Source organism: Lytechinus variegatus, chromosome 8, assembly GCF_018143015.1.
Source record: "Lytechinus variegatus isolate NC3 chromosome 8, Lvar_3.0, whole genome shotgun sequence".
Taxonomy (NCBI): Eukaryota; Metazoa; Echinodermata; class Echinoidea; order Temnopleuroida; family Toxopneustidae; genus Lytechinus; species Lytechinus variegatus.
Genome location: NC_054747.1, coordinates 32,305,173 through 32,323,062, shown reverse-complemented (window position 1 = coordinate 32,323,062; position 17,890 = coordinate 32,305,173). Strand labels below are relative to the sequence as shown.

The 17,890-nt window shown below is 34.2% G+C and overlaps 1 protein-coding gene across 1 annotated transcript; it reads right to left on the bottom strand.

Moving 5' to 3' along the window:
- Positions 1-1,655: 1,655 nt before the first annotated feature.
- On the bottom strand, positions 1,656-17,274 carry LOC121420365 (tyrosine-protein kinase receptor Tie-1-like). Its single transcript, XM_041614968.1, has 10 exons — positions 17,257-17,274; positions 14,908-14,978; positions 14,212-14,391; positions 12,419-12,523; positions 11,340-11,521; positions 10,146-10,250; positions 5,689-5,794; positions 3,834-3,930; positions 3,112-3,211; positions 1,656-2,633 (listed from the first exon to the last, which is right to left on the bottom strand). Exons 2-10 carry the CDS (start codon positions 14,927-14,929, stop codon positions 2,574-2,576), a joined length of 957 nt encoding a protein of 318 aa, XP_041470902.1. The 5' UTR covers positions 14,930-14,978; positions 17,257-17,274; the 3' UTR covers positions 1,656-2,573.
- Positions 17,275-17,890: the final 616 nt, after the last annotated feature.

Genomic DNA, 17,890 nt, shown 5'->3' with positions numbered 1-17,890 from the left:
TATCATAGAAATATGAATATACACACCAGGTCGTAAAGAAGATAGCTCATTGATTAACTAACAAATCAAGAAAACCAATAAACCTAAAAAAAAAGATCCTTCCGAAACTTCGAGCCCCAATCAATGCATTTTCATTATTTTTTTATACTATTTTTCTTGACCCTAATCAGCGCCGTAGACATATAATTTTAGGATAAAATAATGATCCACTGTTTTTAATATTTCAAAGATGGTTTAATAACCCTTTCTCGACTGTCTCCGGTAAACAGATTCAATACTCGGTTAATTAGTCATAATAATACATGGATATACTGCATAGAAAATACGTACAATGTAGATTTAATTATACTTGCTTATATAGCGCTTGATACTTACTTTGTCAGAAGTCTCTAAGCGCTCTACAATATGCAGCATAATTACCCTGGCTTTAGCAGGGCAGCTGTTCCGCGCCCTGCGTTTCAAGGAATAAATTCCTGCCAGGTACCCATTTACCTCACCTGGGTTGAGTGCAGCACATTGTGGATCAATTTCTTGCTGAAGGAAATTACGCCATGGCTGGGATTCGAACCCACGACCCTCTGTTTCAGAGTCCAGAGACTAATCCACTGGGCCACAATGCTCCACCACATGTAATAATGTAATTAGACAAAGGAAAGTCAGAATCTATTTGTAAGAAATAAGGAATGAAAGAAAAGCTTAAACTCTTGTTTGGCATGGATCTAAAACAAATATACATAGATTGCAGACGGGAAAAAAAACGCACACACATGCTCAATATATCACGCGCTCAAACTCACATACGATCCAATACAATGTTCTATTTACTTGCAAACAAAATATACAAGTATAAACGAAAATGCAGTTTACATTCAACATAACGAATGAAGAAACACCTGTAAATAAAATGTACATATACATAATAACACGTTGAAAAGGTTAATCGAACTTTATGTGAAGAATGCTTGACTGAAATTGTCCGAAAGAGGGACCTAATTCCACTAACATTTGAACTTGATCTCGTGATTTTAGGTTATTCCATTACCTCATTTCAACATGAAATAATGATTTTTGTTTTTGTTTTTACTTATGATGTTAAAGGGAAATGAAACCTTTGGAACAAATAGGCTTGTGTAGAAACAGAAATATCAAAGAATTAGAATAAAGAAAGTTTGAGAAAAATCGGACAAATCATGAGAAAGTTATGAGCATTTGAATATTGCAATCACTAATGCTATGGAGATCCACCCATTGATGTGTGATGTCACTGATGAACAACTTTCCCTTTGGTGGACTATAAAATACCCTCAAAATGTGTCTTTTTGCTTTTTCTTATGATGATGCAAACTCTTTATCGATGATGTATTCTTAAAAAAATATGTATTACATGTCCTCATGTAGAAAGAACACATGATCTATGGACATGATGGATATATGTGATAAAAGAGGCAATTCAAGTGAAATATATATTAAAGTAATGGGGAGATTTGTTCACAAGTGACATCACACATCTTTGTCGCATTGCCAATTTGCTATCTCCATAGCAATAGTGATCGCAATATTCAAATGCTCATAACTTTCTCATTATTTGTCCGATTTTTCTCAAACTTTTGTTGATCTTTTTATTTGATTTTTCTGTTTTCACACAAGCTATCTTGTTCCAATGGTTTCATTCTCCTTTAATTTTACCTTGATTTCATTGGAATGTGACTTTTAGTGGGTTTTATACGAGCGAATAACGGTCTTCATAGTACATGAAATCTAGAAATCATTTAATTTACATGGAAACAAAAAAATTATGATAAATATAGTCTTAGGGGTAACTCAGTCATATGATGTTGGTGCATAATTTGTGAATAATAGTAGGCTTAATTTTTTTTATTCTGTTACATACAACTGTTTAAGATAGGAATTTATAAGTATCTACCCATATATGATTACAATAATTTCAATGTGGTGAAAGCAATATAAAGAAATTTGATTGGAAATCTTGGCGGCAACGTATACATTGGTCTCGACACAACACCAACATTTCTTGCTACTGACGTAGATGTTGTAGACTTATGTGAAATCAAGTTGAGATGTCAATTATTGTTACACCTAAAAACTTAACATCCTATACTCTGCAATTTTCAAATAACAGTTTTCGGCAGCATTCCTTATTGTCAAGGTGAGATTGGATTTTCGACTCTTTCTTCTTTTGCTCGAAAAAAGACCGGAAGGTAGGAAGATGTCCTTTGAAACACTGTATATGCCTATTGTAAACATGTAGCTAACACAGTGTGATAAACCAATTAACCTTTTCTATCCTTATGATAGTTTAGAAACAATATCCAAAAAGCTTTAACAACTTTTGGTTTGACTAACTGGCTTAATCAACGTGCTTGAAATTTCAATCGGCGTTTTTACATGTCTCAATCTGAGAAAATATACAGAACTTTGTATTTACTTATATATATTGTTGCTTTTTATAGTGGAAATAAATTGAATCGAATTGAATTGAATTGAATAAGACACAATAATTCTTTAATTAATACAATCATGATGTCATTCTTGCTCGATGATTTAAGTGAAATTCACATATCAATAGAAGACGCATACAACCGTTCATCCAAGTCATTCAGAGACAAGTAGCTCTGTGAAAATGAAATGATAAAGACAATGAGAAGACTGTTAACAATAACAACATGATGTCATTAATGATGAATTATAAATCATGTAAATAAATATTATTCAGCATTGTTCATCAAGCAAATTCATTACTAGATTTTTGTTTGATATTTCAATACTGTTAATGAATTTTAATTAACATCAAAAGTTACAAAGTTATTACAAATGCAAATCATACAAAGGGGAGAAGAAAAACAAATATTTACAAAGCAAAGGGGGATATACGACGAATTAATTACTAAAATTAAATATCTGCATTTGAAAACAAAGAGCAGGCTTGTCTTTTATCCTTTGTGACACTCTATTCATGCATGGCTCTATTATTATAGGCGTTTTGCTTAGTATAACAATATAATTAGCACACTCATATGTGGGCCTATGGTTGTAAAGGAAAGGTGCATAACAGCAGGAAATCAAACTGTTTGGAAGATATTTTAATCTTACATGATTCTTTTCTAAAATCATTTCCAAATCCTTCAGGATTAGGTCAAAGTTGGTCCTATTTGTGGTGTCCTTCTTCCAGCAACCAGTCATAATCGCATATCTGTGATATAAGATAAAGATTCTTTATGTGCACTTCGATAACCATTTTAGTCAGCCACAACAATCATTTTACACGAATATTAAATTTGTGGTTTTATTTCAGCACCCATATTTGGTTATTTTAACGCATTAGGATTATTGTTATATACTCCGAGGGCGGATTGTCGTTGTTCTTTACACTGTATAGCACTCACTGTATATGAGTAGTTTTACACTTAATTACGCCTAGAACTTCCACTAATGTATTTTAGTCAGATTCCCAATGGCATCCTGTTATTTGAATTCATGAAGAGAGATAAATCAAAAGATAAGATATAAAGAAATTTTGCTGATCTGAATATTATAAGATACCTGGAACTATTACCAATATTTATATAGTCAATGTTACATCTTATCAAAATCATATCACTTTTAACATTAATCGTGGCGCCAGTCATTGTCAACTATTATATCAATTTATTCATTTACAGAGCTGTCTACTTTTATTTATATTTCTGTAATCCAATTGGGGGTATTAAAATGATATACTTTCATATCATGACCAACTTCTTCATCTTTCATTAAATTTCCTTCAAATACAATTATTGTTCAAGGTTAAGACGGCTGAGTAAAACTGGAATTACACTTCTTGTGCACAGTGACGAGGGCGTGGCATCTGGTAACCATTAGCAACTTCCGTCTGGACAGAGGTAAAGGTCATATTAGGGTATGGCCTCGCACCTATCAGAATAAAGGAAATTAGCATGATGATATTCTGAAATATCTGAATATTGGACATTTCCAAGTCTTAGTACCGTTTACTCGAGCTTAAAATATTGCTTTAATATATTTATTGAAGCATTGTAGTTGTTTACTATAATGCTTCAATAAATATAAAAAATACTCTTTAAATCGTCAACTGGAACTTTCAGTGTTTGCGTGTATTCTTCATTTGAATAAGTTTATTTATATCTAAAATCCCTTCAACGTGTCCGACATCACACGGCGTTTCAGTTTTAAGAACAATTCTGATTTCATCACCTTCCAAAACGAATTGAGTATTATTATTGTTTTAAATATCTCTGTCACTGTTTGAGGCATGTTCTAACTAAGTAAAAGCAAGATCGGGGTAGTAGTACAGTAGTCATGGTAGTCAAGGCGTTGTTGTTGCTTTTGTTTCATTAAGCCTATTTCATCATCATTTTATCCTCGACAATTTGTGTGAGTATTTCACCACCACCACTATTACCATTACTATTTTTCTGATATATAGGGGAAAGCGGGGTAAGTTGTCACACCTTTTGCATTTTGCACGTTAGAATTGATATGACTAGTAATATTGTAGAAATAAGTATCCTACCTTTAAATTTGATTCTTGGGAAATATTTTTCACCTATATATAACTTTCTACCCCCCCACGCTGAATGTCATTGTGACCTTTGAAAAAAAAACGATGTCAAATGGCTCAACTTGCCCCCTCTGTGGGATAAGTTGTGCCACCGTCAGGGGTAAGTTGAGCCACAAAAACTATGTACAAAATGTATGCGGGAAGAACCAGGATGTCAATTTTTCATTTAAAGTCTTTTCACTTGCTAATTCTCTATAAATACTAACATCTTCTAAAAGTAGAAGATCTGTCATGTGAATTCGCTCATATCTGCCTGCATATCATGGCTTTGTACATTTTTTAAATATTTTTTTTATTATACATCACCAAAGAATAATCATGGCTCAACTTGCCCCATGTCGATTTGGCTTTAAATACCCCAGTCCAAACTTATTGCGATATTTTCACATCCATACATTTCTTATGCATTCATCATGTAAAAGACTATGACAAGAGTGAAAATCTATACCTGGACTAACAATTTGTTCTTATTTGTATAATATATTTAAAGACGTGTGTGGGTAATAAGCACTAATCTATTTCACACCCTTTTTGTACTTTTTTGGCTGAATTTTGTATTTTTACCTCAAAAAAGTACTTTTTGTTTCAAAGTCGAAAACAAAATGGTGGGGTAAAGGGTTATACAATGGGTCATCAAAACATGACACCACCACAATGTCTGACTCATTCATTATTAGAATGGGGGTGGTGACTCAACTTGCCCCTATGCTCAACTTACCACGCCTTCCCCTACTGTAGATAAGAAATGTAGTGTCATAGGCTAATAAACGTTTACACTTTGTTCGAATAAACAGAAGATTTTACAGAAAGAAATGAACAAATCATTCTTTAAATAGGTATGACAGGAAATATTTTTTTTTACAATTTTACAGAACAGGTCTGTTTAAAGAAAAAAGAGAAAAGTTTTATTACAACAGATTTGTAAGGTTACATTCACCAGATACCAATTTTCTCTAATTTTACTTAAATGTATCTAAGATTATACAATGCAGTAAAATTTCAAGTGTTCTCAAGACTCTGCTGCTGGAATCTTGTTTTAAGTAAAAAGTTTCTCACAGTGCACTCGTAGCTTCTGGAACATCATTTCTTACCTAGTGTGACAATTTCCCACAATACGATACCAAAAGACCAGATGTCTCCTTCTGTAGTTTGATCACCCGTTGCCATGGTTTCTGGTGAACTCCATCTTGTAGGTTTCTGGGACGGTGTACAAATTGCATATAATCGCATGAACGCGATACTTCAAACGATTATAAATTACAATATACAGTGCGTATAAAAAACGGGACAGATTTGAAAAGTCTGTAAAATTTTTGTTTCAAATTATGATGTCTATATTTTGTTGTTATTAGGTGCTCTTAGGTCTTATCTTTTAAATGCCATTAAAAATTAGTTTCGTTCATGCATGAGCGAACACGGAATGTTTTTGTCTGGGTTCAAAAACGAGGCTTGCGCCAAATTGGCATAAAATGATAAATATGATGATCGGACTTCTTGCTAATCAGCAGACTTCCTCTTAACCTTTGCATTATCTTTGCCATAATTTTGCCAAAATTATGCGGTCAAAATTCATTTTCAAACCTTTTTATTTGCTTGAATTGTTCTGTTGTTGTTTCTTTTTCATATGTTCTCTTTTAGCTTTTGAGTATTCCTTCTTTACGCAAAAAGAACAATTTTGTTTTCAACCGAAGTATGGAAGAGCGTGTATTTTTTTCAAATCCTTTCAGTGTGTGCTACAAAGGTTATGGTGCCTTTTGAACAGTGCTAAACAGATGGGCGGAGGCTCGGGGATGCCCCCGAAAAAAAAATCATGACCAAGAAAAAAAAGTGCCAAGGAAATAAAAGGAAAAATAGAAAGTAAAATATGATATTACTTTCTGAATATTATGTCGAAATCACAAAATTTGATATTTTAATAAAAAAGTGGGAATATTTGCGTGCTCGCTTCGCTTTTTCACAACTTTTTAATAAATTTTACCCGATCTTCCATATCTAGCGCCTTCAAAGTTGACTCAATACACCTTTGTCATTGAAAGACATGAATCCCTTCCTGATTATCCTGTCAAGCATATATTTAAACTTGGTGAAGGGATCAGTAACCCCTTGAAAAGTGGATTCATGTCTTTTATAGGTACCATAGCATAACGTGCTTCACATAATAAAAGGATTTAAATAATTTCAAGTTTTCCCAATTAATAATGCAAATCTTCTTGCTTTGGTTTACAAGAAGTCTCCTTTTCTTACTTATGAAGGAAAATTCAAAGTTAAAAGAAGTTTAAATGAAAAAAAAAATAAGTAAATAAATAAATTCTTCAATAAAGTTTGACAGCATAATTCGAAAAATATGGCACAGGTTAAGAGGAGGTTTGCTGATAATCAAGAAGTCTGTTCATCATATTACTCATATTCCGCCATTCTTGCGCAAGCCTCTTTTTTAACCCCCCACAAAAACGTCTCTTGTTCGCTCAAGCATGAACAAAATTTATTTTTTAAATTGCATTTCAAAGATAAGATTTCAGAGCAAACATTAACATTGATTAACATCAAAATATAGATATCATAATTTGAAACAATTTTTTTATAGACTTTTCAAAACTGTCCCATTTTTTTTATACGCACTGTAAAGTTAATGTAATAGGTATTGAAAGACTGGTAAGGCTGCAGGCTTGGAAAGAAGTCACAAGTCTCGAGTTTTCAGGTCTCAGCTCCGTTATCAGATTTTAGCATTTATCTTAAAAAATAGAAGAGCTTAAAGCATTTAAACCTAAAACCAGGGGCGGATCAAGAAAAATTTAAGGGGTGGGCACATTTTTCCGACGAAAATTTTATAAGCCCCTGTTACACCCACAAATGTAATAATCGCCCACAAATGTAATAACGCCCACAAATGTAATAACACTTTACCCACAAATGTAATAACGCCCACAAATGTAATAACACTTTACCCACAAATGTAATAATTTTTGATCGCCCACAAATGTAATAACACTTTACCCACAAATGTAATAACGCCCACAAATGTAATAACACTTTACCCACAAATGTAATAATGCACTTTACCCACAAATGTAATAATGACTTTACCTACAAATGTAATAAATTTGAAGTGATTTTTGGCGAATTCGTTCTAAACTAATATCCTATAGTAATGCGTTCATATAGCACAAAAGTTCAAAGTCTTTTTTTCCAGACCCGGTTAATGAAATATTACAGTACAAGTCCAAGTCTTTTTCCAGACCCGGTTTTTCAAAATTTTAATATACGTCCAAAGTCTTTTTACCAGACCCGGTTGTTTCAAAATTATAATATACGTCCAAAGTCTTTTTTCCAGACCCGGTTAATTCAAAAATTATAATGCAAGTCCAAAGTCTTTTTTTCAGACCCGGTCGTTTCAAAAGTTATAATATACGTCGGTGAGGGGTAAAGACAACACTCTAAGCCCAAGCATTTTAAGTGGGTTTAATTTTGAAGATTTGTCTCAGCTGTCATTTTTTTCAATATTTCTTTATCTTTTAAATAACCGGGTCCAGACGAAAGACTAAGCATAATAATCGTGTTATTCCACAAGAATAAAAATATGAGTCTTTTGTTTTTAGGATTGTTTAAATCATTTTTAAATCACCGGGTCTGGAATAAAGACAACGCTCTAAACGTGTGCTTTTCTACATGCATGGTCTTAATTTGGAAGATTGTTGGTTCTTAGATTCGTTGTTTGGGGTTGAGTTTTATTGATTTTTTATTCCTGAAATAATTGTGTCTGGAGGAAAGTCGATCTTCGACAATCGGTCTTCATGTTGTTCCACAGTAATTAGATTATTGGGTATTCGTTTTAGAATATTTGTAAAAACTATTTTATGTTTCAAATAGTAACCAAGTCTGGAGAAAGGATGTCTGCTTTACCCACGCGTTATTACAATGTTTTGTAGGGGTAGTAGTATTATTTAAAAAAAGACATATTTTTACTGGGTGAAAAGGCTTTGGAAATTTGGTCTTAGATTCGAACTTTTTTCAGTTACTTTTTTTTTAAATAGCCGGGTCTGGAGGAAAGAGTACGTTTAAAAACTCGTGTTATTCCAAGAGAATAAGAATATAAGGTCTTATGTTAGAAGATTTTTTTTCGTAACTATTTAGGTCTGGAATAAAGACAACACTCTAAACCTCTTTTAAAACAGGTTCTTAGGTTGAAGGTTTGTTTGGTCTTAAACTTTGATTTTTTTAATTCTTACTATTAGCGTTTTTTTTTAAAGAAAAAAATGGTCGGGCTGAAAGATTACGCTATATATCCAGCATTGATAAGATTATGGGGTCTTTATACTGTTTTTAAACTGCTATTCATAATGTTTAAATATCAGGTAACTGGGTCTGGAGAAAAGACTATGCTTGATTCTCAATTTACTCTTAGTGCATATATTCACAATATCCACCGTATAAGTTGAAACAACAACAAAGACATTAATTCCACCAGTTTTAATTAACTGGGTCTGGAGAAAAGACTAAGCTCGATTCCCATTTTTTCCACAGGAATATCATTATCGTATCTTAGTTTGGACTTATATTATAAATTTTGAAACAACCGGGTCTGGAAAAAAGACTTTGGATTTATATTATAATTTTTTAAACAACCGGGTCTGGAAAAAAAGACTTTGGACTTATATCACAATTTTTTTAAACAACCGGGTCTGAAAAAAAGACTTTGGACTTTTATCATATTTTTTAAACAACTGGGTCTGGAAAAAAGACTTTGGATCTATATTATCATTTTTGAAACAACCGGGTCTGGAAGAAAGACTTTGGACTTGTACTTTGATGTTTTATTAACCCGGTCTGGAAAAAAAGAATTTGGACTTACATAACATTTTTTTTAAACAACCGGGTCTGGAAAAAAAGACTTTGGACTTTTATTATATTTTTTAAACAACCGGGTCTGGAAAAAAGACTTTGGATCTATATTATAATTTTTGAAACATCCGGGTCTGGAAGAAAAACTTTGGACTTGTACTTTGATGTTTTATTAACCCGGTCTGAAAAAAGACTGCACTTTTGTGCTATATGAACGCATTACTATAGGATTTTAGTTTAGAACGGATTCGCCACAAATCCCTTCAAATTTATTACATTTGTGGGTAAAGTCATTATTACATTTGTGGGCGATCAAAAATTATTACATTTGTGGGTAAAGTGTTATTACATTTGTGGGCGTTATTACATTTGTGGGTAAAGTGTTATTACATTTGTGGGCGTTATTACATTTGTGGGCGTTATTACATTTGTGGGTGCAACAGCCCCCCCCCCAAAAAAAAGGTTTTTAACCAAAAATTAATGATATTTCGTCCCCGAAAAAAAAGTTGGCAAGCAAGCAAAAAAAAACAATAACAAGGGATTCACTTCCAAGGGGGGGGGGCACTATAGTTTTAATGGCATTTTACATTACAAATTTTAATCTTGCTTCTCAAGGGGGGGGGGCACGGGCCGGCAGCCCTCCCCCACGGATCCGCCAGTGCCTAAACATATAACATTTATTATTGTTAGGCAAAACGATCATACTTACAGCTACGTCACCAAAGAACGATGAAGAAAGTCCATAATCTGATATCTTGCATTGCTTTCTTTCTCCCAGCAAGACATTGTGAGCACAGAGAGCTCCGTGGGTGATCTCAAGAAAAAATAAAGGAAAATCAGCCAATGTAGCTTAATCTATGAAATCATTAGGGATTTTTTTGTGTATGTGGATCTTTGTTGCAAATAGATAAATCTATCTTCTTTTCTCTCCATTGGTTGATAGAAAAGAAGGTAAACCGCTCCTATTCAAATTGTATGATCAATAATACTTTTAAAAGTAATTTTCAGTCGCAGATGTATTAACCCTAGAATAACTCTGCTATTGAGGACCCTATGCCCCTCTGATCTTGGCCGCCGTTCGCGCAAAAAAAAATTGACACGCACATTCTTTGCCACGTAAACTACGAGCCAGTATAAAACAAAATCTGAAAAATATATATTTAATTTATTATGAATAGAATATGCAAATCTATTCGTGAAAAACATTATTGGCAAATTTTAACACCAAGTTTCACTTCAAATTTTCTCTCTAATTCAAAAGTTTCCGAAAGAAAAATTGCGAAAGCCAATTTTTTCCTTATGTATTTCGTATTTTTTTAGACTTTCTTTGTTTTAAACTGTTGTTTTTTTTCAATGGAAATTATTACGGACTATTAAAGAACTTAATTAAACCATAGATTATTTAAGCAGACCAATTACAAAACAAAAATATTCCCCCTTTTATGAATTTAATTTCCCATTGACCTTGTACACAAAGTATAATAATAAGCCATTTTGACATTGTCTCGTAAAAAGTCACGTGGCGTCGCGATGCTAGACCTGTATGTCGCAAATTTTGTCTCAAAACTCCAAAAAAATAAATCATAAAATTCTGAGGTGATTTCTTTTCGCGTTTCGGAAATATCGCGTAAAGCGTCGAGGGGGGGGGTCTGCAACCCAAGGAGAGGATGGCTAGGCCCTACTAGAAATATTTATTAGGATATGGGGTACCCTACACTTGAATTTTCTATCGGGACTCCTGAATAATCACTTTGCCAGTAAAGCTCGAGCGATACAATCATGCATGAACTAAATATTTAAATATTCAAAACGTTCATAATGTCACGAGTTTGAAAGGCTAACAAACTCTTTCTCGTGTGTTTCCTTATTTCGTTTATAAAAAGATATCATCAAAAGAAATTACCTTCTTAGAAGCAAGGAAGAGCATTCCTTTAGCAACCTGCCAAGCCAAGTTAAGTAGGGTATCCTCCTCAATACGAACACCGTTTGGTTTGAGATTACTGTACGTAGGTTGAGATTGCACCCCTGAAGTCTGTAGATGGGTAAGTAGTGTACCCCCTGAGATGAACTCATAGAGAATACTACCTATATGAATAGTAGATCGTTAGAGAAAGGTAGACTCAATGACCATTTTCTAGTAAACCATCGGATTGTGCTTGAAATTTGGAGAATTATTTGAACTGTTTCATTGAGTTCCAGGTTGCCAAATGAGGGGTGAGAAGACCTCATCACCACCACCTCTCTTCCTATCTCTTGGGGACATTTTGCCCTTTAGAATGCACTTTGCCAACTCTCGCTCGATGGGGTGCCTTTGAAGGGGTAAGAGGCAAACAAGCACTATACCGGTTACTAAAAAACCCCACGAAATTTGCCTTGCCGATATTGTGTCATTTTGCAGCTTCTGAATTTTTTCCCTTGCCCCACATTTCAAGGCACTGCACCTCCATGCGAACCATAATCATATCATGTAGGGTATCATAAAAGACAATTAAATGTTATATTTATTGATATTAATTACCCATTGATATTTACTAAAACCGAGGAGAAATTATCGATCAAGATAAGATTTTCAAACTTTTTTTGAGGAGTTTTGGTTCGTTGATCCGAAAACGAAATAAGGCTGCACTGACTTTGTACACGAAATCACGTTTTTGAGCAATTTTCGGTCTGATATGCACTTATATAATGTTGCGTAATTTTGGAACCACGTACCCGGATGACGCAAAGTTGGTCTCAAAAGTTGCACAAGACTTGAAAGTAAAAAGTCAGCGAGTTGCGCGGTCAAAAAATTTCGCGCGACGAAAATATTGCGTGATCCGTTGAGGGGGGGGGGGGGGGCTCCGAGAACCCTCCCCCCGGCCTAGATAGGGTTAACTACAAAATCTCTGATGATACTGATTTTTACAAATATTTTAAATGATACCTTTCACTGACTTTTAAACATTTTTTTTAATGTCTACATTATCTAAATATTTCACATACCTTGTTCTTTAGAATAACCGAGACATTTGGTAATATTTGGTTGATCCGATAGCCTGTAAAGAACCTCAATCGCTTGAAGTACTTGTGATGAATTTGTGACGCGATCTAAGATTATAAAAACCACCACATTTTAATATTTTCAAACAGATTGGGCAAGGACAGATCCAGGAATAGAAAAGGGAAACAATAAAAAAGCAATGGGGATGTTCCATTCAATTAATTAACAAGTGGAGCGCCTCTGGCAGTCTCACCTGCATCACACGATTCAATATTGCAGCAGTGCTGACTTTGAAAACTACTATAAAATAATTATTAAGAAAACACCATTTATAAAATGATACAATACTATGTTCATTTACAATAAATGACATTTGACCTTGATCATGCGACCTATTAAAGACTTGTCAGTGATACTTGATTACCCTGTTATCCACATTTTATAAAAGATACATGTATCTACAGTATAAACTTTGAAAGGTATTATAGCAATCCAATCACTACCTCTATTATTATGAACTAGGCCAATAAACTTTCGAAGTTAAAATGTTAATTCTCAATCAACAAATACCCCTAATTTGGCCAAAGTTCATTGACCTTATATGACTTTTGATCTTGATAATGTGACCTGAAACCCACATGCTCAGTGATACTCGATTATTCTTATGCCCAAGTTTCATGAATCAAATCCATAAACTTTCAGAGTTAGGATGGTTATTCAACATATACCCTCAACATGACCAATTTTCATTGACCTTTGACCCTAGTCATGTGACCTGATATTCGCACTGGCTGTTCGGTGATACTTGATTACTCTTATGTCTAAGTTTTATGACTAGACCAACAAAACTTTAAAGTTGTGATGGTATTTCAACAAATACCCCCAACTTTGCCAAAGTTCATACTTGGTCAACCTTATATTAAAGTTTCAGGAATTAGGTATATATATTTTCTCAGTTATGATGTCATTTTAAAAACTTAACCTTAGGTTAAGATTTTTATGTTGATTCCGCTAACATGGTCTAAGTTCATTGACGCTAAATGAGTTTTGACCTTGGTCATGTGACATGAAACTCAGGCTGGATGTTTAATACATGTAATACTTGATTTACCTTATGTCTAGGTTTCATTAACTGGGTTCATATACTTTTTAAGTAACGGTGTCATTTTAAAAACTTAACCTTTGGTTCAGAATTTGTGTTGACGGCGCCGCCACCGTCGCCGTCAGAAGAGTGGCGCCAATAGTCTCACTCTGCTATGCAGGTGAGACAAAAATGTATTTTCTTCTGATTGACATTTCAATAATCTACATATAAAATAAACAAAGGATATCATGAATATAGTACAAATGAATTAAAGTATAAAAAAGCAGTAAATTATGTAGATTGAAGAAGCCGTTAAAACCAGAAAACATGTGCTTTTGTAGGGATATTCATATATGCTTGTAAAACTATGTGACGAATGTTGGCAATCCTTGTCAGGAGAACTTTTCCATCACCAATATCTGGGCAGGCAAAAGTAAAAATCGAAATAATATGCTTCTTCAAAACGAGGCACTCCCCCCCCCCATCCTTCCCATGGTAGCATTGTTGATTGAATTAAAATGTAGGGGAGGCCAGCCGCATAAAAACTATTTGATTTGTAGTGGTGTGCTTTCCAATCTACATATTTAGATTGACATCCTACAATCATTAGGTAATAATGAAATTAAATTTTTATTTAGATGACAAATTAAGCATGACATTTTCAAGATAGTTTGGATTTCTGTCATGGTTGCATGCAAATGACGCAATCACCTGGTATTTGCCTGATAGCAACGTCGAGGTGGTCTTGTTTTGAGCAGAGGTCTCCCTTCCATACCACGCCGAAGTCACCCCGTCCAATCGGGCCAAGTCTCGTGAAGAATGTCACGTTTTCACGAGCAATGACGAAGGAGTGGGATGAATCGAGTTTTAACGCTGTGTATGCTACATTTTCTGGGGGGGGGGGGGGAGAAACATGCATATTTTTAAGTAAACTTATTAACATACTTGAAAGGTTAAATTCAAGCAATAAATCAAATCAAAAGCAAGATCAGTATTTGATGATATACAATGACCGTCCACGAGATGTTCAATACTTCCGGAGAATTTGAAATTAATATGCTACATTGGACATGAATTCATGCAACTCAAACAATTATTTTGTATTAGATTCGACACAAGAAAAAAATACACAAAACAAAAGTATTTTAGAATATCTATTTTGGCCTTCATGATTAGGAATTAACAAGATATTCCTCAGATTACGTTTTAATTTGAATTAAATTACTCACTGACCAGAGTTTATGAGCGAGTAATTATCAGGATGTGTTGAAGTACAATTTGGTAGGAGTAAAACAAAATAGTGTGTTTAAAAACAGATTTTGAGAATATGATCTCGGAAATGTAGGGCTTAAAATCGAAATAATACGTTAATAAAATTGAATTACAATATCTAGAATGACTTGTTACCTCCATCACCGCTTCGAACCATCTCGTAAGCCACGTTGTCATTCACCTCCAATGGTTTATTTTCTTCCACTCTGTAGAAAAAGAATGATTAGTCCATTTCATTTCGTAGTCTCAACACATAAAATACCAAATAGTTTCTTTAAAGCAATTTCAAGGCATTCCATGGTAGAAATATAATATCTCCATCTCAATTTCTTTATGTCTCTCTCCACACCCACCCCCACACACACAAACAGACAGACAGACACCCAAACACACACATCCACACACACACACACACACAAACATATATATATATATACTCAAAACGACAGAACTTGATGATAACAAAGCAAGGTCTTGTTAATATACAGTGCGTATCAAAAAAAGTTTACACTTTGAAAAAGCACTGGCAATAAAAAAATATACAACATGTGGGTATTTTTTTCACATATAATCTTGGGTTTGGGTCTCATCTATCAAATGAAAGTAAAAGTTTTGACAGAATGTTACACTTGAGTGAGCACTGTCCATTTTTGTAAAGCTCGCAGAAATCTGTTTGCGCAGAAATGCTCGTTTTCACGCTGTGTCAAGGGGAAAGGGCGAAATCAAACTTACCCTGCGAAACATTTCTCATTCATTTCCCTTGAACTTTTAGTCGATTGAAATAAATCGGATACATTCCAGCATTTTGTAACAATTTTGCCACCCAAATTGAAATTTCAACACTTAGTAAACACAACCTTTACACTTTTGTGTGCCAGCTTGATCTGAAGACATACCTAAATCTGAACTTAAGTTTATATCAGACATCTCCAGCATTTTTCACTAAGTTTGTGTCATTAAAGTGGGTTTACATTTCATTTTTAATTTGATACTTGTTTCCTCCACACTTTTCCCAATCTTGACAATGGTTAATAAAATGAAAATGAAGCCTTAGCCATTTCATGTAAATCACAGCTCAGTGTAAAGCAAATATCGTCAAGATAGCCTCGGTGTGCGGGGGTAAGGTGGGGCGCAATGCACACTTTGAAGTGCTTTGGGCAAGGAAACAAGTTTAAAAAGGCAAAAGATAACATCAAATCAATTTTACTAGCTAAATAACACCTGTTCTTCATGATTAAGGTCTACTTTTATTCGCATAAATATTTCCAAGTTCTGCGCAAATCATTTTTCACTAACTTTCCAAAAGTAAGTGGTGCTCACTCAAGCGGAAATATTTTTCGACAGTTATATCGTCATTTGCTTAAATGGATCTGTACCAATGTTAAAATGAGGAAAAATCTTCAGGATATTACAAATATATAATTTTACAGGATTTTTTCTAAGTGTAAACTTTTTTTTGATACGCACTGTATATATGTAAAGTGGTAGCTAGTGTACTTAACCTAAAACTAAAAGAATCACATAACGTATTATATTTTTCGAACAAATGATTAGAACAGAATAGAAGGCAACAAAATAATAAATCCAATGTGTCGTGGTAAACCAGTTAACTTTAATTGAATAGAGCTGAAAATCTGTCATTAAATATCAGTATATATGATCAGATATCTGAACCGGTTTTTACGTATTGAGTACAAGAATTAAGAAAAATACACAATGACTGAATTGAACTCATCATTCTTATCATTTTCTTTCTCTTTTTCATACGTACCTCAGTAAAAATTGGTGCCTGAATGTTGGAATCGAACGCCTGTGTATTACTGGCCTGTTTGTTAAGGTTATGTTCGTTTGGTTCTGTGGGTGGCATTATATTGTGAACTATATAAAAGTGTTTTGGGGTTGGTATTCGGTATGAGTTTTCCGAGAGGGTTTAGGGGTTAAGGGTGTGTGCGTATGCGTGTGGGTGAGTGAGTGTGATGTTGCGCTCGCTTGTTTGTTTATTTGAATGATATCTTTAATAAAAACATGTCGAAAAACATGTAGAAAGAGAGTAAGGTGAGTAGGGGTATGTAAATGTGAGGCTGTGTGTTCAGGGTGTGGGTGTGAGACGTGCGAGTGTGAGTGTTAAGTGTGTGTTTATGTTCAGTTGAGGGTGTTCAGGAGAGAGGGTATTGAAATACCAGGATGGGTGTGTATGATTGAGTGGGCATATGAGAGTGCATGAACTGTGCGAAAATGTGTGAGAGAGAGGGTACGAGGTAGTTTCTAAGATTTTGTGAGTGGATGTGTGTGTGCGTTTGTGAATTGTGCATGTGGGATGTAGTCGAGGATGTGCCTGTGCAAAATATTGGGTTCGGGTTGATGAACATACAGTAGATAGGTTGGGGCATTTCATTCATATAAAATGTTAGTGTTGGTGTTGGCTTGGAGTGTGTATTTGTATGTACTGTATGATCAACAAACTATTTGATTCCTTCCACTTACCTTTTATCATTCCTCTTTGACCCATCAAACTCTAGTTAAAATAAATTATAAAAGACATGTTTCTATTAGAGTGATAGGGAAATGAAATAAAGCCTATGTAAACTGAGAGGGGAAATAAATTCACGATGGCAATCGAGGTCAAGATCTTCAAAATGAACATATCTTCGCTCTGGACTTTCAGTTTTATATTTCCATGATAAAAGCAATAACGATTTGACGACTGTTAAGATCCGCCCTATTTATTTTTTAATAACGGAAAAGTGCTTTTAACACGATTTTGGTATAAAGCTGAAATATGGTGTGATCTAGTACCGAACCTAGCTTAGATAAAAGAAACACGAAAAAGGTATCAGAGGAAAGCAGTCATATATTTACTCATGCATGCTACTTTTTTATGAACTTCTCGGTATTAATTTTTGTTCATGGACGTAAGTACATAACGTCATTCTATGGCGGGGACGAGACAATAGATCACCCTCTGAATAACAGGTCAACCGCTTTGATTTACAGGCTATATGTGTTGCAATAAAAAAAAATGTTCTCACAAAGATTTATAGGGCATACACTATGTAAAATATCTTCAAATTTGCAATTTATAATCACGGTACAAATTAGTATTTAATTGTGTATTTGA

What these genes read in the sequence shown, in the direction of transcription:
- LOC121420365 (XM_041614968.1), bottom strand. Translation starts at nt 14,929, where the DNA reads ATGGTTCGAAGCGGTGATGGAG. An exon ending in CGTCACTGTGCACAAGAAGT is followed by an intron (nt 3,212 to 3,833) that starts GTAATTCCAGTT and finishes CTTATATCACAG; the next exon opens with ATATGCGATTATGACTGGTT. An exon ending in TGATTTTAGAAAAGAATCAT is followed by an intron (nt 2,634 to 3,111) that starts GTAAGATTAAAA and finishes TCATTTTCACAG; the next exon opens with AGCTACTTGTCTCTGAATGA.